This window comes from Spinacia oleracea, chromosome 4, assembly GCF_020520425.1.
Source record: "Spinacia oleracea cultivar Varoflay chromosome 4, BTI_SOV_V1, whole genome shotgun sequence".
Taxonomy (NCBI): Eukaryota; Viridiplantae; Streptophyta; class Magnoliopsida; order Caryophyllales; family Amaranthaceae; genus Spinacia; species Spinacia oleracea.
Window position 1 is genome coordinate 165,131,689 of NC_079490.1, and position 23,474 is coordinate 165,155,162.

At 35.6% G+C, this 23,474-nt stretch overlaps 2 protein-coding genes across 7 annotated transcripts; both read left to right on the forward strand.

The window, feature by feature from the left end:
- The first annotated feature begins 4,185 nt into the window (after nt 1–4,185).
- LOC110805507 (glucan endo-1,3-beta-D-glucosidase) lies at nt 4,186–11,783 on the forward strand. 4 transcript variants are annotated; one of them, XM_022011120.2, is made up of 6 exons: nt 4,186–4,630; nt 5,415–5,770; nt 8,200–8,526; nt 9,461–9,618; nt 9,782–9,848; nt 11,202–11,783. In XM_022011120.2, exons 1-6 carry the CDS (start codon nt 4,261–4,263, stop codon nt 11,250–11,252), a joined length of 1,329 nt encoding a protein of 442 aa, XP_021866812.1. In that variant the 5' UTR covers nt 4,186–4,260; the 3' UTR covers nt 11,253–11,783. The 4 variants fall into 4 exon arrangements, with proteins under 4 accessions (XP_021866812.1, XP_021866813.1, XP_021866811.1 ...); XM_022011121.2 differs by having other exon boundaries at nt 9,782–9,829; XM_022011119.2 differs by having other exon boundaries at nt 4,187–4,630; nt 9,461–9,829.
- Nucleotides 11,784–13,225: 1,442 nt separating this feature from the next.
- On the forward strand, nt 13,226–23,250 carry LOC110805508 (guanine nucleotide-binding protein subunit beta-1). 3 transcript variants are annotated; one of them, XM_022011122.2, is made up of 8 exons: nt 13,265–13,616; nt 13,702–13,893; nt 13,991–14,085; nt 15,267–15,691; nt 18,133–18,490; nt 18,944–19,057; nt 20,243–21,504; nt 22,970–23,250. In XM_022011122.2, the coding sequence occupies exons 2-7, from the start codon at nt 13,746–13,748 to the stop codon at nt 20,276–20,278; spliced, it is 1,176 nt and encodes a 391-aa protein (XP_021866814.1). In that variant the 5' UTR covers nt 13,265–13,616; nt 13,702–13,745; the 3' UTR covers nt 20,279–21,504; nt 22,970–23,250. The 3 variants fall into 3 exon arrangements, with proteins under 3 accessions (XP_056698077.1, XP_021866814.1, XP_021866815.1); XM_022011123.2 differs by having other exon boundaries at nt 13,746–13,893; XM_056842099.1 differs by having other exon boundaries at nt 13,226–13,893.
- The last annotated feature ends 224 nt before the right edge of the window (nt 23,251–23,474 follow it).

Genomic DNA, 23,474 nt, shown 5'->3' on the forward strand with positions numbered 1-23,474 from the left:
TAATTGGAGAGAGAAAGTGTTGTAAGGTGAGTTTCAATGCATTTGTAACCAATCATAACTCAATATTTAAAGGGTTATCAACCCTTTAGGGTTACTCTATCATTGTCCGTTGTTTTCAGGGAGAAAGCAGGGGCTGCTTTGAACCCTTTAGGGTTACTCTATCATTGTCCGTTGTTTTCAGGAAAGCAGGGGCTGCTTTGGAGAATATGGGGGGAAATTGTTGGACATCAATATCATATGGAAGTTGCGAAAAGTTCAATAGAGTGCTACCCGCAAATGAGAATTTACTCATCCCTTCGCTGTTAAGGAAATCTCCAAGCAAGTGTCCTTTTCTATGAACGTATGACTCAAGACAGACCCAAAAAAAAACCAGACTTGAGAACAAAAAGACTTTCCTACAGTCGACCTCGTTTACTGTTAAAAACTGGTAACGGCTAGTACATGCTAAATTTGAAGTTTCAAGAGTTGAGTTTCCGACCACACGTTAGACTACACGTGGTCCCTTCTTTTTTAAATCACCCCATCTTATTCACCCCAACGTGGCAAGGTTGGATTTTTTTTATTTCTACTTCATCTGTTCTTATTTATATGACACAATTAGATTTGGACATTATTCACACAAGCTCTTTTTACTTGATTTTGTGGTTTATACTTAAGAAAAAAAATAGTCGTGTGGGGTCTTATTGGATTCGTCTTAATAAATAATTTTTAAATACCATATTTTTATAATTTTTTCTTTTCCAAAATTGGAGATATTAATGTTTGAAGTCGTGCATTGGTAAACGTGCCTAAATAATTGTGTCATTTAAAAAGGAACGGATGAAATATTTTATACTATTCCGTATCATAAACTGTGTTCAATTCCTTCTCCATCTCACACTACTAAAATTAATAAACTCAAAAAAAAATGTAGGGGAAAAGATTAGTGCTTTGTTACTTCTTCGAGAGATGATGGAATACATAGTTGTCTTTCCGTGCATCTAACTAGTAGAATAACCTCAGAAAACACTTGAATTAACGTTTATAATAAGCAAAACTTACGCGAGGCATAAATCAAGATACCAAATCTTATTCTTTTTTTTTTTTCCTTTTTTTTTTAGCACCCGGTTCACCCTTGGGCTAACTCGAATTCGGAGCGAGTTCTGTGTGGTTAGGTTCCAGTCCCCTTCCAATTATTGTTGCGGGGGATCGAACACGAGTTTTTCCTATCAAGTTCTGCCCAATTACCAATCCGTGGATTATGGACCGTGGTGCACGTAGAGCATGGTGCACCAAAAGAACATATGTGTATAAGCAAAAGAACATGATACTACGGTAAAAGAACATGCAATATAATATTTCACTTTTTTGTTATAAAAATAATATACTTCGTATTATTTTACTATTTATTAAAAACCTAATTAAAAAAAATTACTCATGTTCTTTTCTCATAACCAGATGTTCTTTCAATTATTACTAGTGTTCTTAAGGTGCACCATGCTCTATGTGCACCATGGTCCACATTCTAAATTGCGTCCTAACAGTTATAAACGTTAACGGGAGACGGAAGACGCAAAGTCTATATAGACGGAACACAATCAGATTGGTATTCTCAAAAATAAAACGGGTATTTCATAAAATACCCCAGAGTTTTGAAGTAATTCACCAAATGCCCATCAAGTTCCAATAATTCACCAAATACCCCTGACAATTGACTTAATGCCCCAAATACCCTTACTGATAACGGTCCGTTAGTCCGCCGTTAGCCTAGTTTCATAATTCACCAAATGCCCCTTTTTAAAAAATTTATTTCACCAAATACCCCTATTATTAAACTTATTTCACCAAATGCCCCAACCTTAAAGATAGTTATTCTGATGATCCAACGGCTAGTTTTTTCGTTTGAAAATTAGTCGTTGCTTATTGTTTGCTTATGCCTTTTTTATCCACTAAAGTCGTGATAATATCTAAAGGCTAATTTTGAACAAACGTTGTAGTACGAAGAGAAAATAATAATGTTGATTGTGTGTTCCACTCAATACAAAGCTACACAATTTATAGGTATCAAAATAACAAACTAAGCCTTATAATAAGGAAGAAAGATACTTATGAAATGAATCCAAGCAACAAAGTAAAACAATGTTCTGATTAACGAGTGGGATATCTTGAAATGACAATTTGTACATTAAACTCAAGGCATAATCCAAAGAGAAGCTAGTAGGAAACTTATTCCTGATTTACAGCTACGATTCCAATTATGAGCTTTGGATCTATTGATGTCACAAGGAAATTTGACAAGCATCGACTCATCGTACACAAATTCAACTCCACTGCTTCAACCTAGGGACGGGAAACACTTGAGGAGAATCTCAGAACCTGTTTCGAGCTCCTGTTCTAATATGGTAAGTGGAGGAATCAATCTCACTATTTTCCTTTTCCAGCAGTTAATATTAACAATTTAACATTCCTGAATTTCGACAAGCATCAACTAGCGGGCCAACTTGTACATCCAACTCTATACCAATAATAAGACCCTGCCCTCGGACTTCTTTCACATGTTGTTTGCCTCCCAATTTCTTTGCTAAGAGTTCTCTGAAGTCTTAACTTTTCTTTGCTAAAAGTACTTGCTTGCTCTCCTGAGTCCTAAGTTCTGCCTGTCCATCCCAAACCATGACATAAATAGGATTAGCCTTTTTTCATTTCAAAATCAAAGTAAGATGTCTTGTATTGACATTACAGTATCACCCTTTTCTTCATTTGCTTCAAGTCCTATTGCATCTTACTATTTCCCCTATTTTCAGTACTTTCTCCTTCGTTTAAGCTTCCCCTGTATTGTCCTTCATGCTGCTGCCCCTGTTTTCTTGCTCAACTACTCCCTTGCACCATCTCAGATTGTTGCAAGGATCACAATTGTAGTACAACCTTTGTGGATTGAGTGTTGTATTGGAGCTTCAGATGACAAATTTCCTATCACAATAGCAAAATTGGTTAGGTACTCTAATATATGTGGACTCATTGTGTGTGGATGATGATTTGGAAACAAAACTCATGACACAAATCTAATGCAATTAGCAAAGCAAAGAAAAACAATATCTAAATTACAAGAAACATTCAGAAAGTGGATTTTTATAGCCAAGCAAGATCAACAGCTACTTTTCAAACGAAAAAACTATCGTTGGAACATCAGAATAACTATTTTTAAGTTTGGGGCATTTGGTGAAATAAGTTTAATAATAGGGGTATTTGGTGAATTATGAAACTAGGCTAACGGCGGACTAACGGACCGTTAAAAGTAAGGGTATTTGGGACATTAAGTCAATTGTCAGGGGTATTTGGTGAATTATTGGAACTTGATGGGAATTTGATGAATTACTTCAAAGCTCGGGGGTATTTCATGAAATATCCGAAAATAAAATTATTAAGTGAATGCCCCAAAATTGACCATACGTTACTCGGCTTCCTAACAAGACGACCCACTAGTATTTATTACAATTACTAGTAAGTACTACGTAGTAAGTAGTAACTCACCATTTCATCTTACCAACCATAATTAGCATTTTCTTTCCACTTTCAAAATCCATATTCCCATCCACATATAGTGTACCATATTGCATTTTATAATACTATGTATGTTGTGGCTTTTGATCATCTTTTATACGAAGTAATATATTTGAAAAAATATTTACTCCCTCCGTCCCGGAATATTTGACCTGTTTTTCTTATCGGGCCGTCCCTTAATACTTGACATGTTTCTAAAAATGGAAATATTCTAACAATATTATATTATTTCTCACTCCACCCCTATTAACCCACCTACCCCGTACTCCTTACAAAAAATAATTAAAAATTCAACCCCTACTCTCCCCCAACCCCACTCCTTCACACATTTCCCACTAACTACATTAAAATAATACCCCACTATCAACTACTACCTATTAAATTAAATAAGTCAATTCAAGTCCCTTAAACTCTGTGCCGGTCAAACCGGGTCGAGTATTCCGGGACGGAGGGAGTAATTATGTAGGATCTTATTAGATTTATTTGTTATATAATTTTTAAATATTAATTTCTTTTATAAGTTTACTTATGTATAGTTCAAGAGATAACAGATCAATGTCATTTACTGAGGGGATGCAAAGTCAAACATGATGCAATAATTAAATAACTGAGCAAGTACAACAAAAGACAAGTATATATATAGACTCCATTCTTACCAAATTAACTATCAAGATTGAAAGAGAAACCAACAACACATCATCGTCACTCAACCAAAAAAAAACCATGGAAAAATACCATCCTCTTCCTATAGTTTTCTCTCTCCTCCTTTGCTTAGTTCTTACAGCAGAGGCTCAGTCCTACCTAGGAATAAACTACGGGAACCTGGCGGACAACCTCCCGCCACCGGAAGCGACGGCGAAGCTCTTGAAATCAACACCGTTTTCGAAGGTGAGGCTTTATGGAGCTGACCCTGCGATCATAAAGGCGCTAGCTAATACTGGTATTGGAATTGTTATTGGTGCTGCTAATGGTGATATACCTGCTCTTGCTTCCGATCCGAGTCATGCCACTCAATGGGTTAACTCCAACGTGTTGGCTTTCCCTGATAGCAAGATCATCCTCATCACTGTTGGTAATGAAGTCATTTCCTCAGGTTGGTTGCTTTAATTACCTCTTTTCTATTTGTCTTGTTCTATCGTTCATTTGGTAGCCGGTAATAAATGGCTATTATTACTAGTACTATTAATACTAAAATCTTTTTGTTAATATTTAGTTCAATTAATGAGTTTTGAGAGATTAGTGAGATAATATAAGTGGGTAGTTGTAGTTTTGTTTGTAAAATTTGGTTAATATGTTGTAGTTCAACTCTGCAAATTCTGTTGTTTTGGGTTGGTTAATTTGCGTAATTATTGTAAGGAGGTTAAAGGGAAAAACTGGGATTAAATAGTTACAATATGTTTCAGCAAAAACTTGTGTACAAGGGGTGTATTGTATGCCAGTAAGGCAGTAATACAAATATACTGTGAGCTTAATCGCCTCAAATTACATAAAATTCAAATTTCATGACTTTTTGGAAATGTGAAGAGATCTTTTGGTAATTTTGTGAAGCTCAATTATTCCATGATGATTCAAATTAACCAATCTTTTCTTTATAAAAGTATAAAGCTAATTACTTGTGTAACTCAATTAAGTAATGAGAAATAGCATCAATTTGAAAAAAGTAAAGCAAAGAAAGAAATGATGGAAGGAAGGAACAAAGAAAGGTCTCAACTTGGAATTGCATCTTGCAATAATTATACTCCACTAGCTTTTTGAATGGAAAGTTAGTTTAGTGAGAATTATTAACTCTTTAATTTAGATGGTTTCATACTGAAAAAGAGGGGGAAAAGTTTGAATTATTGTTCACTGATAATAAATTATGTTATGCACTTATGCAGGAGACCAGAACTTGATCACTCAACTAGTACCAGCAATGCAGAACATCCAAAATGCCCTTAACACTGCAAAACTTGGGGGGAAGATCCAGGTCTCAACTGTCCATTCCATGGCAGTCATGGGTCAATCTGACCCGCCATCATCCGGGGCATTTGTTTCAGCATTGGGAGACACCATGAAACAATTACTTGAGTTCCTGAAAGAAAATGCGTCACCGTTTACCATTAACCCGTATCCGTTTTTTGCTTATCAGAGCGACCCAAGGCCTGAAACTCTTGCATTTTGCCTGTTTAAGCCTAATGCGGGCCGGGTTGACTCAGGATCTAATATAAAGTACATGAACATGTTTGATGCCCAGGTGAGAATCTTTTCAAGTACAGTTCTTTTTGGTATTTTAAGTCTCTTATTTCATGGACATGGACAGGGTGTCCACTATACACCCGGGTGTATTGTGGCGCACTATACACTTGGCTTAGGTGTTCGGTGATGTTTCCATGATCTCATAATTGATGAATTAGGTACATGATAAGAGTCAACAACCTGTTATTCCAATCCAGACTCAAGAGTGACCCTATATATTTGATTGCTTTCATCAATCATGTTTTGGTGTTTGATTAGTATAATATTTGACTGTTTAAGTGTTGATTGAGTGATATCATAAAAGTCCAAGTTTCTTTAGAATAACTTAATTTGGAGGAAAAGAACAGTGACTCGTGTTATAAAGATATATCGGAAATATGAACTTGTGGATTAATAAAATAGGATTAGTTACTAACTTGCTATATTTAGCAATGACAGCTTTTTTTCTTGGGATGAACATGTACTCCAATCTCAGGATTAAAATGATGATATTACACTTTTATAGTTCCTACTTATTTTATCATTAACTGCACAACCTGAGATGAACAAAGACCTTCTTGCCCACTAAGAGTATATTATTAAATTTAATCCAGTTTAGGAGCTTATTTATTCGTCGGTGATGTTGACATTGTGTGGAAATCAGTATTTAACAATTACAGAAATGTCCATTTTTCCTGTCAGCAGTCATTGTGTTATACAGAGTGCATTGCATCAGTTAAATCAATCTATTAATATTGAGATGAATAGTTTGCCGGGATTCGGCTGTATATTTATCTTTTTGTCATGGAATTGTTTGAAGATATGTTCTGTTGAGGTAAAAAGAGAAATACTTAGAATACTCTAATAGTCTTTAGCCCAACTGTAAAACCGGAGCCGTGAATATGTTCTGATCGTACTAGACTTAATCCAAAGCCGGAGTCGTGAACATACCACGATTTACTACTGTAGTAATTTTGATTGAAACTGTAAGCTGTGGTTTCTGTGGCTGAGCATATTTATCCTTTTTAGTCGACAAAGTTTCATTTTCAGAGAAAAAGAATGATGTGATGATATCCATTATATTAATAGAAATGGATTTTATTAATTATTTGTGACTTGAACTAGGACCAATGTTCCACTTCAAATTTGTTTCCTCTTTTTTGTTGATAAAGAGTTTATATAAACCACTAAAGTTTGATGAATAAAGCTAACATTCTTATACATTCATGACTCTTTCACTTTTCTCCAACCAGAGTGGGGTTTCAGCATAACTAGATGTTAGAAAAGCTTTAGCAAAGTTTTATGTAGGATTATGGTATAACACAATCTTTAACTAAACACAGGCTTTTAATAAGGTGAAGTATAACCTATAACGGGCCAGTAATAGTACTTAGAGAAAAGGACCAATAACACCGTGAAAGAAGATGAAAAAACTGTATTTTTTCCACCAACTTTGAAAGAAGATGAAAAAACTGTATTTTTTCCACCAACTTTTATACTCCCCCTGTCCTAAGTTTTTAAGTAAACATCTTCCTTTTTGGGATATCGTACATGTAAAGTTAATACTCCGTATAAACTTCTGGTAAGTGTCTCTCTCTACTTTTCACTTTCCTTAATCTAACAATCGTCATGCAAAATATAGGAAATAGATGTTAATAATAGGATGGTTGGAGACATGGAGTACATGTCAGCCCATTGTTTTTCTTTATCGTTTGTAGACCATAGTGTTATTAAGCAATTTCTCGAACATCCATATAGGTCATTCAATATAGTGCTTCTTAATATGAATTTCAATTCAAAAAGTTAAAGAGTTTATGTCCTTCATTTTTCTCTTTTCCATGAAAAGCTGTAATGCCATTACATGCAGCAATAATACCTGCATTTCTCTTCCAAATTTTCTCCTTTCCGTTATGCTCCTCTTTACCTCATTATGGATGGGAGTGTTTGTTGATTTTAGTAAAAAAAAAAAAAACAGAAACGTAGTAAATCAAAGTTTGTTTTTACGCGTCATTGATCAGTTGATCAGTTAATGCAGTTTTGAGCTTTTCCGGAAGTTGTCTCTTTCATTTCCTTCATATGAGTCTCTACTGGTGTACCTTAATCCCGAAGTTTTTTTGACAGAAAAAGCAATAAGAATTTTTCTAATTGACATTATATTATTTTTTCTTCCTAAGTTTATGTTACATGGGTTTGGATACAGATGTTACTTACAAGTTCGCGTCCAGGACACAAAACTAAGCCATTTTATGAAAAAATTGCTTATGTTTTGGCCCGAATGAACTGTAAGTGTTGTTACCCATGCTAGTTTTTTGAGTATCAAGCACAAATATTTGAGGTGCAATAGATAAGTTTGAGTAACCTAACAGTTTTAGTGGTGGTGGTAGAAATAGTAGTATTAGTAATAGTAATGTTGATTAAATGCAAATGCTGAGCAGTTGAGATTTTCAGGTTGATGCGATACGTTCTGCCCTTAATGCAATGGGGTTCAAAGACGTAGAGATAGTGGTTGCTGAGACTGGGTGGGCGTACCGTGGGGACAGCAATGAAGTTGGTACTACCCCTGAAAATGCAAAGGCTTATAATGAAGGCCTGATTTCACACCTCAGATCCATGGCCGGGACCCCGCTGATGCCTGGTAAATCAATAGATACCTACATTTTTGCTCTTTATGACGAGGATCTGAAGCCCGGCCCAACTTCTGAGAGATCATTTGGTCTTTTTAAGCCCGACTTATCAACGACCTATGATATTGAACTCTCCAAAAGTAGCAGCCAGGTGAGACAATTGAACATATCATTATTATATGATATTATCTGAGTTCTGACTTCTGACTTCTGTAAAGAAATATTTATCCAGGAATTGTTAGTAGCTCACTATAGTTGCAGCAGTATATCTGAATCAATATGCATCATATGCTTTATGTTACATTGTGTGAGTTGATTAAGGGAGTGAGTATTCATCAGAAATCAGAATCCAATATGAGTATTATGACAATAAATTTGTAACATAAAAAACCTAAAATGTTATTCGAGTCCAAGTAACATAGTCTGCAGATCTGCGTCATGTGTGTCGGTGTGTGTCATATGTCATATGTTTGTTATACGATGTTTTGCGTGATTTAACTAAGGATCCGTTTGGTTTGGTGTAAAATATTTTCAGTGCAAAATGGTTTTCCAAAGGGAAAACACAATTTCAAATTAGTTTTCCTTTGTTTGGTTCCTTAAAAGAAAATGGGAGAAGATGGTGAAGATGGTGAAGATTGAGGAGAAGAAAGGTGGAAAATTGTTTTTCCTCCCTTTCAAATGGGAAAGGTTTTTCCACCCCTTTGATGGAGTTATGGTAAATTGTTTTTCATCCCTTGCCAAACCAAACAACGTAAAATGGTTGAAAAGGGAAAAATCGTTTTCTATGAAAACGTTTTACCCGCTACCAAACAGAGCCTAAGAGGAGGTTAGTGTTGATCAGAGTATGGAACTTTACCATTAAATTTCAGAAGTACTAAGGCAATCTGAAAATTCAGATCACAACAAATCCCAAAAATTGGTAATGAAGTCACATCCAACTGATTTCCTGGTTTGATATACTTCTGTGGATCAGGACTTGGGACAATTGTCAACTTTTGTAGTAATTAGCAATTTTTCAAATTTTATGATATTGCTGTAACTAGTAACTTAAGAAAGACTGATTGAGCATTATTGTCGTCTTTTAGGCTCCATCAAAAAGTCCGGTGACTCCCTCGACAAGTCCAGCTCCATCAACAACTCCATCAGTAACTCCCTCATCTCCTTCACAAACTCCATCAGCACCCTCTGCAACTCCAACGACGGCAGTACCAGTGACTCCTCCTCCAAAATCTTCAGGAACATGGTGTGTGCCAAAGAAAGGCGTCTCAGATGCCCAATTACAGGCTAATCTAGACTATGCTTGTAGTCAGGGTGTTGACTGCAGTAAAATACAAGCTGGTGCACCTTGTTATGATCCCAACACAGTTGCTTCACACGCTTCTTATGCCATGAATCTCTTGTATCAGGCGGCTGGCAGGAGTCCGGGGAGCTGTGATTTCACGCAGACAGCTACAGTTACATCCACTAATCCCAGTAAGCTTTATTATTAATTCATTACCCAAAACTTAATTGAGAAAATTATCCAACTCCCCTTATTTTTCGAAAAATTCATTTAAATCATTCATGTTCCCCTTTCGAAATTTCCGTTAACTTTGTTGTGTTCACCCACACTTTTTAGTTTATACCATCAAAAAAATGAAAATACCCTTGTGGGTTTTTTAATGGATAGTTTTGGTATATACTACCTTCGTTTCAGAAAGATGCACAAATATTAAGACAAAAGTATGAAAGTTGGTTGAATATGATAAAATATGGATAAAGTAAGAGAAATGTGAAAAAGGTGTGTGGGTGTAAGAAAAAAAAAGAGTAAAGTAAGAGAAAGTGAGTAGAAAATGGTAAATATTGTAGGGTAAGAAGGGTAAATTTTCATGTCCAAAAATATAATAAAGCAAAGTGTAAAAACATTATGAAACGGAATAAAACGGAAAATGTAAAATTCTTTTTGAAAATAAGGTAGTAGTAAGGATTGATAACTTGTTATTGAAAATAAGGATTTTTGCACAAACTACATCAATCAGCAGTGATTTAATGTCATTTCTTAAACGTTTTTCGTCACATCAATATAATTATTTTGCATCATTTATTAGTGGGTACAATAAAAAAAAACTGTTTTCATGGGACAAAACATGTCTTGGTAAGCTTAACACATACTCAATATATCATTATCAGCTTTTAATTTTTTGACATCTTTCTAAATTTCTTTAATCAAAATCATGGGCTCATTCAATTAATATAGAGTACTCTAGCTTACCATGTGACCACCAACCATATCATGGTTTGGGGGTATGTATGTGTCTAAACTCTCTCTATATATACCCTACTTCGTTCCCCCCCCCCCCCCCAAATATGTTCCTTTTGCAGTGTCCCTTGACGGACCACAACGGACTAATTTTAGGGGGGGAAATCATGAAAAGGATTTTTGAATTTTGTAGCTAACGAGAAATTTTGCAACGGGTTTGTTATGTGACACCTAATTAATGGATCATAACAAATCCTTTGCTAAGGGTGCGTTCTATTCACCTGATTTTCACTTATTTTTTCTAAACTTATCTTATCTGAACTTATTAGAACTTATTAAAACTTATTTTAGTTATGAATTGTACTTGGTCAACCCTTATTTACCTGAACTTATCTTATCTGAATTATCTGAACTTAAATAAACTTATCAGAACTTATTTTTCCTGAAATAAGGTGAACATGGCCTAAATTGCTTTCTTGTACGTAATTTGGCCACCGTCTCACCCAATACTTCGTGAATTTCTTCTATTATTCATTCCTATAATTGACTTCAAAGTAAGTCTAAAAGCTTTTGCAACACTTTTGTAGGTCATGGTTCTTGTGTTTATCCTGGTGATGGGCATGCCAGACTATCTTTAGGAGTTGGCCTAACCAAAGCAAGTGCAACAAGAGTTCATTTTAGTTGGCATTGGTTTTGTTGGTGGTGTTTATGTTTCCTACTTTCCTCTTTCTTCCTTAAACTGTAATAGCTCTTCTCCTTCTTCTCTCTCCCTTGCACATTGTCTCTTTCTATTGTGCTGGCACGCTTCTCTCTCGCTCTCCTGCTCGCAGCTTGCAGCGTTTTCTCAACACCCCGTCTCCATTGGGGACGAATCCACTGCAAATGTGCAAGGTAGAAATGAACATTTGGTGACTGAAATGAGTCACCAGCTACATATTTATAGGGTTTTATATATAGTTACAAAGTTATGGACCCTTATGGGAGGAGACTAATATCCACCCTCGAGGTTTTTTTTAGTAATTTTTGTCGTTAAAATCTATATTGGTATGTGTTAGCTTTTTTATTTTATTATTAAGATGTAATTCTTGTGTATGATATATATGCCAAATTGCCAACTACATCGTATAAATTTCTTCACTCCTTTTTCTTGAGAAATTGACTTTATGAAATACTTCTTTCGTTCTCTTTTAATAGGTAATTTTTTTTTTTTTGTTGTTGTACTTTCAGATTTGTTAATTTAGGCAAATGCTTAGTTGTCCTTGGCTACTATCTCACCTAATCTTTGTGTTCTGCTACAATGTTTAATTTGTTACATTGGGCAACTCAATCAACGAGTACAGTACGGTCCACTTACTAGTCCAAACTTCAAAGAATTTCATAGTAGAACCAATTGACGATAGACCTACTTAGCTTATACTGTATAAGATGATATTTTCTCTCATATTTCTCTAATGAGACAACTCACATTTGAGTATAAATTAGTTTTAGCATATCTGAGTCCATAATAGCGTTTGATTAAAAAAATTGCCAACTACTCCGTCATTTTTTTTCTCTTTTATTTTATGATGGAACAAATGTGGAAAAACAAAAAACAAAAAACAAAAATCTTTGACAAGGACTAAAAAAGCAAAGACAAGCAAAACGAAAAATAACAACTAAAATAGAAGGTTATACAATGTACACCTTTTTTTTCCTCTATGGACACGACTATATAGTTACATCATTTTGTCCTGCGTACAACCCGAGATCTGGTTATATTCAACATGTTTTAAGTTTGTTTAAAACAAATTAGTTTAGATAAATCATAACTTTTTATACAATTTCATACTCAAATAAGTTTATGAAGATCGACGATCAATATGAAATGTGTATGAGCATTGTTGTATAAGACAACAAATGAATAGAGAGAAGTTGATTTCCTTTCATTTATTTCTTCAATTTGATTACAACCTACTCCGTATTCTCTTAGCTCTTTAAATAATGCGGCTACCAATTATAATGCATTTCTCTACCAGTACACCTCATAAGGACAACACACACAAGATGACAAAAGAGTCATGCGCACAAAATTATATGTAGATAATCTTTGATTGTTGGTGCAAGTGATATCATGTGACATGTAGAATGGAGGGAGGAACCTTCCTTTTGTCAACGGTTTATACATTTCAAAAAAAATATAAGCTTTTTTAGTACTCCAATAAATAGCTCCCTCCCCCTTTTGTTTTACCTGCATCGTTTTAACTCACTATTCACCTATTAAGTTTGATTTGAACTTTTAACCAATCTATAATACTCTAATATTATTACGATATATGTAAAATGTTGTTGGATTAGTCACAATACATATTTTCATAATATTAACTTTTTATAATTTTTGCAAGTACGAAATTAGAGATATTTAACGGATAAATGATAAGTTGACAAGTATGTCGGTCAAATTGATATAAACCAAAATAATAAAAAAATAAATTGAAGGGAGTATATTTCAACAAATTAAGTTCAAACAAAATATTTACCTATTTAAGCAAAATAAGTTGAATAAACTACTTGTATTACGACTGCATACAACAATACAATACAAGTAGTCTAAACTTAATTTCCACGTCACGGACACACGCTAAAGGAAAGCGGACCCCGACGGCTTTTTCAGTCAACTTTCTTCCTCGCAACTTTGTCAGCTAATCATCTCCCAGAAAATGAACTCCTCTCTCTCTCTCTCTCAATCAAATCAATGACAAAGAAATCCACTACTAATTCCAGCTTTCTTCTTCTCCCATGCTCAGAATTTTCTCCCTCCTCCTTCTTTTAGATTTTTCCAGAACCCTAAAAATCTCGCCCAATTCTATTTCCTCCAGGGAGTGCTCATTGTCAATTTCAATTTCTGCTACTATTTTGCTTTACCCGTGATTTCCCCCCTATTTCAGCAAGTTTTGATCAAATTAGGGTTTCAATTTGGAAGTTTTTCGTCGATGTTGCGAGATTAATTGCATTCGTTCCGGAAGGTGCTCATTGTGAAAATTAACTTGTGCTACTGTTTCTGATTCTTCCTAAAATTTTCCTCATTTCAGTAAATTTTGACTAAATTAGGGTTTAGATTTTGAGCTATATCTTCTTCAATGTCGTGAGAGTAGATGGCGGCGGTTGCGGCGACGGCAGAAGAGAAGAAAGAGAAAATGTCGGTGACGGAGTTGAAGGAACGGCATGTCGCTGCAATTGAGCAAGTTAATTCTCTCAGAGAGCAGTTGAAGCAGCGACGTCGTCTTCTTCTTGACACTGATGGTTCGCTCCTCCTTTCTCTCTCTAACATGATTTTTTTTTGGAGGATATTATTTTTTGGTGGAGATGATGTAGGCAATTGAGAATATTTTATTTTCAGTTGCGAGTTTTGCGGCGGCGCAAGGGAAGAAGGCGGTGAGCTTTGGACAGACTGATCTTGTGTGCTGTAGAACATTGCAGGGTCATACTGGAAAGGTTGTCCCTTCTTTCTTTTTTTGACATTCTACTAAATTAAGGAACTTCCAAAAACTATTTTATGGCATAATGCTGATAATGTGAACTGTGAAGAAAACAAAAATTTTTCCTAATACTTCCTCGATCCTAAGAATGGAGTCAATTTTAACCACTTTTACGCTTGTTAATTTGAATTTTTAGTTGAAGTGGTGTTGGAAAATGATTTTGACATTTAATATTGCATTGAAATTTGAAAATAACTTGTAATCTTAGAATCATATTATTGGGGTGGCATTTGAATATTTGATGTTGCGCTGAAATTGTAGAATAGAATGACTTGTATAAATTAGATCTTGTAACATGAAAAATGTAGGTTGAATCCCTTATAAATTAAAATGGAGGGAGTGTAATTCGTGCTACTTGATTTTCATAGCCAAAATATGCTATTCGTATAGGAGCATGTGGTTTCTTTTGGATGTTATGGATCTTGCAAGGGACTTCTAGGGCCCTTAGTTCTAGACTTCTAGTTTCATATGGAAATGATTTGTCACGTTAGTCTAATCCTTTAATGTGTTAGTTTTACTTAAAAACTTTTATATTTTGTTGGATCATTCTTACACATTTCCCACTGCTCCGTATAAGTAGGAGCAGTACTGAGTAAATTGGAAAAACAAAGTTCTATCTTAGGAAAGAAGACGACTATTTCCAAACAAAGAGTAATGGTTCACCATAGTGCTCTGCCTTTCCATGTAATCATGTTCACATTTCATAAACTGTTTCACATGAATTCCTGCTTTACTCCTCTATGAACACTAGTTATTAATTACCAATTTGGAATTTTTTTCCCCTGATAGAGATTTCAGGCTAGTAGATGGAATGATGTGGAGAGAGGAAATTCTTATCCCATGGATTGGCGGGTTTTGAGCTAGTAGAAGGGGTGTTGTGGAGACAGAAAATTATTGTGCCATGGAACTACTGTGGAAGTTGTTAATGTAGGAGTTCAGAATATACTGTATATACGTTTCTCTGCTGTCTGAGTTACTGACTGATCTTAACCACTGTTTGCTTGCTGAAATAGCTGCTAGTAACTAACTGTATGTTGCAAAGATAACTGCCAAATATTGGTGGATTGCATCTTTAATTGTATGTCTATTCTTTCCTTACAATCATGAAATTGCCACTAATTATAAAACTCATGCCAGGTTTATTCACTAGATTGGACCCCCGATAAAAACCGAATTGTTAGTGCATCTCAAGACGGAAGGTTGATTGTGTGGAATGCCCTAACTAGCCAAAAGACTCATGCCATCAAGCTACCTTGTGCATGGGTGATGACATGTGCTTTCTCTCCTAGTGGTCAAACAGTTGCTTGTGGTGGCCTTGATAGTGTCTGCTCAATATTCAACCTTAATTCGACCACCGATAGAGATGGGAATCTGCCTGTTTCAAAAACTCTTAGCGGGCACAAGGGGTATGTGTCGTGCTGTCAATACATTCCAGACGAAGATACCCACTTGATTACCAGTTCCGGTGATCAGACCTGCATTTTGTGGGATACAACTACGGGATTAAGAACATCTGTCTTTGGAGGTGAATTTCAATCTGGCCATACTTCTGATGTCTTAAGGTACTTAAGTAGAATATTGTATTCGTAAATCTTGACTTTCTTTTCCAATTTGGTGACTATAAAAGAGTGCTTATTTCTCAAAATAGTTGCTTGTGCCTTATGGTGCTTTCACAGTGAATCTTAATTTAGCTTTTCTGTGCTTACCTCTTCTGAGTGTTCTTCCAATGTCCAATGTGGTGCACCTCCTTCCTGTAGTGGTTTGATTGTTGCAGATAGATTTGGGACTTGTTGATGCTGATAAACCAGAAAATGCACTATTGACTAAGAAAATTACTGATCTTTATATATGGCTGATGTATCCTATACACAGTTTGCACGCAATCATGCTTTAACTTTTCATACTGATATTCTCCTTTTCTGATAAGAGAATCAACTTATAAACCATAGTTAAGTTCGCTATAGATTATTTGGAGAGAAGGGCTTTTTGTCATCGACCAGCAGAGATAATAAAATCTTTGTTCATTTAAACCTCATCTTTTGGGATTAAGACATTGACTGTGTTGTCTCTTGTTGTTTAGACTATATATAGAACATGCATGAGTTCTATAATATGTTAAAATCCCAGGAAAAATGTTGGACAAATGTTTTTTTGAAATCAGAATGAACAATTTCTGTTGTGTGTATTGCGACCTAAAATCTGTTAGAGTGGGCATACCTTCTAGGAAGGACTCCCCTAAACCCCAAAGAGTACAAAAAAAAATTTGCTTTAAACCAAGCCTAAAATTGACCTCTAACTTTACAAGTTGTCAAACCAGCTTTGATCTGCACTATTGACTTCCTTTTTGTTTACATTTTTTAACTCTATATCAAATTTGACATCTTTTATAACTACTTCTATGCTAAACCAGAAGAGTTCTAAAGAGCATTGCTCCGAGACTGCCAAATCTTGTAGGTAACCCTGGCTAGAGCAGCAGCAAGAATTCTTTTCCTAAGTAGTGATCCCTTAAACCTCTGTCTGCGCCAAAGTAGCAACTGCATTGTAGTCATGTTCTATTCCTGTATTCCAGCTAGCTTAAACTTTCTTCAATGCAGTTATTGCTATAAGTGCGTCCCTTAGTAGGTGCTTGTGAGTTTCTGGCTGCAAGCCACAAATCATGCAGGTTTGGTTGTAAGACTCCAATTTTGAAGAGCTTCTCCTTGGTTTGCAATCTTCCCAAGCTAGCTAACCAAGTATGAAAACCATGTTTAAGAAATGGTAAGCTTGTTCCACACACTGAAAGTCCAATGTTAAGTGGCATGTACACTATCTGAATTTTGTTCTTCACATTAGAGGGGTAGATGTGAATTCCCACATGAGACTTGAGTTCATTCTTCACTTTGCAAATACTCTTCCAGGAATATCTGGCACTGGAAGGAGAAACATCTGATCATCATACTCCCACTAGTTACACTGTTTGATATACCTTGCATGGAGTTGGATCCACCTCATCCATAAGTCTTGTTTCTTAGCTATATCCCATACCAGTTTACCAATCACTCCCTGGTTCCAAAGCACGGTGTTCCTAATGGCAAGACCACCAGTTTTCTTGGGAGAATAAATCTCATCCCAGGCCACATAACCTGATTTGTTAGAGTCACAAGTCCCTCGACATAGATAAGTTCTGCACAGTGCATTGATTTTCTTTATAATGTCTTTTGGCAGAGAAAAACTTGACCCCAGTATACAATTATACATTCAAACTCATAAAGATGGGATTTACTAATTGTAGTCTCCCAGCAAAAGAGATGTGCCTGCTACTCCATATCCTAATTCTAGCAGTCATCTTCTCTTAAGCTGCTCACTGTCAGCCACTGTGAGCCTGGTTGCACTAATCGGAGCCCCAGGTACCTAAAATGAAGACAACCAAGCTAGAAACCAGAGGCACATGTAATTCGCTTAACTTCAGATTCCTCCATGCCACTACCGTAGACAGCAGACTTGGAGAAATTAGCTTGCAAGCCTGTGTTTTTTGAGACAGTCTTAAGCCCTACATCATCAGGTGCACAGAATGGAACTCACCCTTGCTAAAAATCATCAACAAGGCATAAGTTGTTCAACTTCTCAGCTTTGCGTCTAGGGTGGTACTGGAATTAAGGCTGAGACCGCACATAGTTCATGACCCTATATAAATACTCCATGCAGAGAACAAACAAGAGAGGGGAGAATGACCAGACATTTTGGTTGCTAAAAAGTTTTGTTTTATGACATCCCTCGTTTATTTCATTCACTGGAGCTAAAAAAAAAAGGAATCAGGAAAATTTGTTGCCCTATCTATAAAGCATGTGAAAATATTTTGTCACTTCTAGTTTTCCATATAGGTTATATGCCCATGTCTGCTTTTAGATAGGTATATTTTTTCAACTCTCTTCCAGTGGTTTGCTAAATTGTTTGAAACATAATGCTTCGGTTGCTTTTTTTTGTAGTGCTACATATGAAAACTGCTCTTTTCTGTATATTTCAGCATTTCAATCAGTAAAGCAAACAGCAAAATGTTTGTATCCGGCTCGTGTGATTCCACTGCTCGACTATGGGATACTCGTGTTGCAAGTCGTGCTGTGCGAACATTTTATGGCCACGAGGGAGATGTAAATACTGTGAAGTTTTTTCCAGATGGCAACAGATTTGGCACTGGATCCGAAGATGGCACGTGCAGATTGTTTGACATTCGTACTGGGCATCAACTTCAAGTGTACTACGAGCCACGTGGTGAAAATGAAGTTCCTCCCGTTAAAACTATTGCTTTCTCTGTATCAGGAAGACTTCTCTTTGCCGGGTATTCGAATGGTGATTGTTATGTTTGGGACACGTTACTAGCAGAGGTATGAATTTCTGTTGTCCTTCTTCGTGTTTACACTTTATAGTGATATCCTGCATGGTGCTTTACATAACTGAGTTCCTGAGGGCCTATTGTTCACTAGCTCATATTCTCTAAGATTAAGATGTGATTATAAGTCGAACCTAATAAATAATTATGCTGTTGATAGAAAAATTTGGCAGAACATCAACCACAAATGAAGAATTGCCCAGCCCTGGCCCAGCCCCCGCCCCCGGCCCCTAGGATATTTTGAGCCTTGAATAGTCTTGAATTGTGACTTCTAACCCTTTACTAACCTTGATCAGAGTCTTTTTCTGCTTCATGTACTTGCCTCAGTGTGCTCTGAGTGCAATCTGCCCTATTGTTTTTTAGTGCTATATCATAGTTTTTATTGTTGCCTTGTTGGTCAAAAAATTGGTATTGTAGATGGGAAGAAATAATGTGTTTGTTATCATAGGTGGTTCTGAATTTAGGGTCTCTTCAAAACTCGCATGGTGGAAGGATCAGTTGTCTGGGCTTGTCAGCTGATGGGAGTGCCCTCTGCACTGGAAGTTGGGACACGAACCTAAAGGTTTCTCTCTCTCTCTCTCTATTGATTGGTCAGATGCAAGGGGTTGTATGGTTCATCCAATATAATTAGCTCGTTGAAAGATAATCAGAGCTGTTCAGATGTTTAATGTTGTCTATTTGATCTAGTTGTGGCTTATTGGATATTGCGAATTATGAATATGAGGTGCCAGTAGAGTAATAAACTGTTTTCTCACTATCCTTTATAGATTTTTTTATTGATCTTTTGCTAGCTGCTATGAGTGTTACCCTGTCTCTTATGGCTGTTCTTTACGAATTAAGATTTTGATTACCAAATAGAAGCAAGACATAACAATGAGTGTGTTGGGAGATTCCCTCTCCCTTTGCCCCCTTCCCTTCCTTTCACTCCCAAGCCCACTCCAAACTTTCTAGGCATCCTGAAATAGGGCTTATATCATACCAATAAAAAAAAGTTATCTTAATATACACATCGTCCTCCCTGTCCTCCCCCACCCCCTAAAAAAGGAGAGGGAGAAACTAGAAAGTGAGAGAAGTAGGGAGGGGGTGAAATATTGTGAACATAACACTATAGCACCCATCAGTTGTGTTGATTCTTTCCACAACTCCTTGATATCATTTGATTTGAAGTGGTAGGAAGGAGAAGGTTTTTAAGTTTGTTTCTCTTACCACTGACCTACTAATCTTAGTAGCAGATTATTATCCTCTTTTAGTTGTTTGAAAACTGAACTTAAGTGGCTCTTTAAAAGACGGTAACTAATGGTGCTAATGGCGATGAATTTACAAGTGATTTTGTAAGGAAAATCCCATGTCAATGTCCTCAGTGATGCTATATTTTGTTCTTCATAAATTTACAGAGTTATGAGTATATTCCCACTTTATGGTAAATGAAAATATTTTATGAAAAAACATGTTTGTGATTTCACATAATTTTTCTTCATATACTAGTATAAGTATGAGTATATACTCGTTGTCAATGGATCATGAATGTACTTCAGTTTCATGTAAATGAAAGATTGCTAGAGCTTGGCAGATTTTATGTTCAGTAATACCTCCATAATATTAATTACTACTGTTCCTTCATTTTGTTTTGTTTATTCTGAGAATCATTTAATGGATATTAGGTTTGTGCTTATTCCGATTCTCATTTAATGAAGTTTCATTATCATTTGAATCTAATGATCATTTTGTTTCCTGTTTGTTTCTGCAGATTTGGGCTTTTGGTGGTCACAGGCGGGTAATCTAATCTCTAATGACAGCTAAATGGTCTCACTTAATCATTAGATTCATCACTGTTTGAGCCAACATACTCAATTCTACTCTCAAGTAGTATATTGTAAATTAACACACTATTGTATTTCTCTTTTCTTGTAAACCTTCATGGAGATGCTAATGATTTAGTTATAGTTATCGTCTTCTCGTTGCAATTCTGTGAATTTTGGTGTGAAAACCTGTGAGAATTGTTGTATTGAGCTTTGAATGCCCCGGAATCCCCGGATTATCATAATATTCAGGCAATATTGGTTGTGACTTGTGAATGCATTCTCCTTTATAAGTTGTTATGACTGATAAGATTAAAACAGCAGCCCCATTGTGGATTTCAATATGAGAGGCAGTAGGAAATTCATATAAATAGTACTTCTACAGAGTTCTACCTCCGTTCTTGAAAGTTTTTTACGCTTTTCGTTTTAGTCCGTTTTTAAAAGTTTTTTACACTCTACTTTATTTCATTTTTACTCTCATTTGGCCCATCATAACTTACAAACTCATAATACTTTCATTCACTCACATTGTTGGACAATTTATAGCCATTCATTTTCCATTTGATACTCTTCCATCACATGTTCACCAAAATTCCATAATTACCCTGCAAATAGTAAGCGCAAAGATCATTTAGGAACGGAGGTAGTATATATGTTAGTCAAAGGATCTTGCATGCACCCGGTATACAATTATTTATCGTAAATTGGATTACTTTTTACCACTGTTTGGTAATTGTTAACATATTTTAACTAACTTTTTTATATTATGAAGTAATTTTTGATGGGATAAACTTTGTAAAGGTTATATGGTTACTTTATATATGTGATTTTGAAATGATATTTTTATTAAAAATTAAAATTAAAATTCTATCACTTAAAATAAATAAGTTTAACACTATATTGTGATAGTTTTAAACATTTTTATGCATCACCTTGCACTATTTATTGGATGTAAAATTTCAACAAAAATATCCTTTAAAAATAATTTCAGTTCGGTAATAGTCGGACGAATAGGCCTGAACATAAAAGGAGCACCAAGCCACCAAAAGAAGAAATCGAACAAAAAAAGTAGGAGTTGACAGCCCAGAGAGGGAAAAAACAGAAGAAGAAGATGATCTACAGAAAGTGGAGTTTGCTTACCAGCACCGCCATGATCACCGGCGGAATCGTCGGCGCCGTCGCCCTCGGCAATCTCCTCTTTAATCGCAAAGTGAGTATCTCTCCTTGAACTCCGTCCTTTCTCTCTAATTGAGTCCTAGATTCAATTTTTTGATTGATTATCTTTTTCATACGTTTAAAATCATGAATTCAAATGCTTGATTCCGAAAAGGATGAAAACATTGAAATTTCTCGAAGAATTTGTGGATGTTATTTGCTTCATATAATTCAAAGATTTGGTTTTAGGGTTAAACATGATTTCTCAATGATTTGAATTTTGATGGATTGAGTTTGATTAGGGAACTTTTTTACAGGGTTGTGTAATTTCGTTGATTTAGACTTATTTAGATAACCAATATAATTGGCTTATTGAGTTATTGGACAGTTTGAGTGATAGAAACCGAGGAGTATGAAATGGAATTTGTATAGGTTTATAGAGTAATTGAAAATGTTCAATGATGCTCAGGTATACTTGATTTTATTGCCTATTATGAGCATTTTGTTTAAGCATTCGTGAGGATATTGTATCGTTTCTCATTATTTTGATTCTTTAGCTCGGATGTTCCTGGAGTAGTTAAGTTGTTTGTTGAAGATAACTCCACTCGTGTTCTTGATATTCCATCAACATTCTTTCTTTCTTTTTTTGGCAAATGAACTTCTTATTACTTACCAAAGATAAAGATACAACCTACCAACAAAATACCTACGCTAATGATAGATTTCTCCACCTTCTAGGAAGGGTTTGGAAACACAATCAAGCCAACTCTAAATGAAGCACCGTTTTATTTTCTCGGTGCATCTACAAGCATCATTGAACAAAATTCTATTTGCAACTACCTTACAATCATCAAGCTTATTACTAAAGTGTTTAGCATTTGGTTGCAGCTATAAAGCATACACAGTTTCTATAAATGCCATACTAAACACTTTGTCAGCAGCTTTTGTGCTCCATCTTTAGCTCCATGGTAGTAAAATCATCATCGGGGATCTTTAAATGTCCACTCATTTTCTTGATGATTCCATCAACGTTGTTCTAACTTTAATGCGTAGACTCGCCTTGACTTTTTGCTTACAACCTCTGTATTGTATTGTATCAGGCAGATGGCTTTTGGGTTTCAACCCATTTAGGAGTTAGGACACTTTTTTTCGTTTTGAAAATGGAGATCGTTCTTGTGGTTAATATATACCCTTTTCACAATGCTTTAGTATGTTTAAAGAGTTTCTTTCCCCAATTTGCCTCCATCTTTTGATGGAGAGAGGTCTTAGCTGAATGGGGAAAAAACGAAGAATGGCTTACTATCTAGTAGTCACACGATTCACATCTTTATGTTTACACTTTACCGTTGTTAATGGGTGTACTGAATTTAACATAGTGGGACATCTTTCGTTTTGAATATAATCGGATACTTAATGCATCCTTATGTGGTCATATGTTTCCTGGCTCTTAATGGTTAGTTGGTTACCAATATTATGGTTTGCATCAACTTAATGTTAAACTTGTTTGTATTTTTCTGTAGGATCCTCTTGCTATGCCAGAATTGAAGAAAGAAAATGTAGTTCCGTTGAAGTAGATGTGTTTCTCAAGTGTTGCATTGAGAGTTTGACCCAAGTTCCTTCTGACGTTTGTTTGTTTTTATCTTTTAATTTTTAGCTGGAATTGGTGAATAAAATCTTAATGACAATCTGAAACTGTAGTTATGTAGCCAAATAAACTTCATCTTGTGGTTAAAGACATCATTTGGCGATTCATGCCTCCACATTCCACAATGGGAAAGCTTGTTGTGGTATCATTTTAACATGCTTAGTCTTGTTTTTTGGTCGCATCTCTAGCTTGCTTGAAATTGTGAAACCGATTTGAATGAAATATTTGTGTTCGTAGGCGTATTAAGTTTGCCTTACAGCCGTTACAACTTATAGGTAATGCTAAACTACATGGTAAGAAGTTTTAGGAGATTTATAATGGTACTCCCTCTGAGAGTGAGAGATAGCTCAGTTGGTTAGAGCTTCCATCCAGGCTCCAGG

Coding starts and splice junctions, on each gene's coding strand:
- LOC110805507 (XM_022011118.2), top strand. CDS start 4,261: ATGGAAAAATACCATCCTCTTCCTATAGTTTTCTCTCTCCTCCTTTGC. Junction 4,631..5,414: donor TAATGAAGTCATTTCCTCAG/GTTGGTTGCTTT, acceptor GCACTTATGCAG/GAGACCAGAACTTGATCACT. Junction 5,771..8,199: donor TGAACATGTTTGATGCCCAG/GTGAGAATCTTT, acceptor TGAGATTTTCAG/GTTGATGCGATACGTTCTGC.
- LOC110805508 (XM_056842099.1), top strand. CDS start 13,746: ATGGCGGCGGTTGCGGCGACGGCAGAAGAGAAGAAAGAGAAAATGTCG. Junction 14,086..15,266: donor TGCAGGGTCATACTGGAAAG/GTTGTCCCTTCT, acceptor AACTCATGCCAG/GTTTATTCACTAGATTGGAC. Junction 19,058..20,242: donor GTTGGGACACGAACCTAAAG/GTTTCTCTCTCT, acceptor TTGTTTCTGCAG/ATTTGGGCTTTTGGTGGTCA.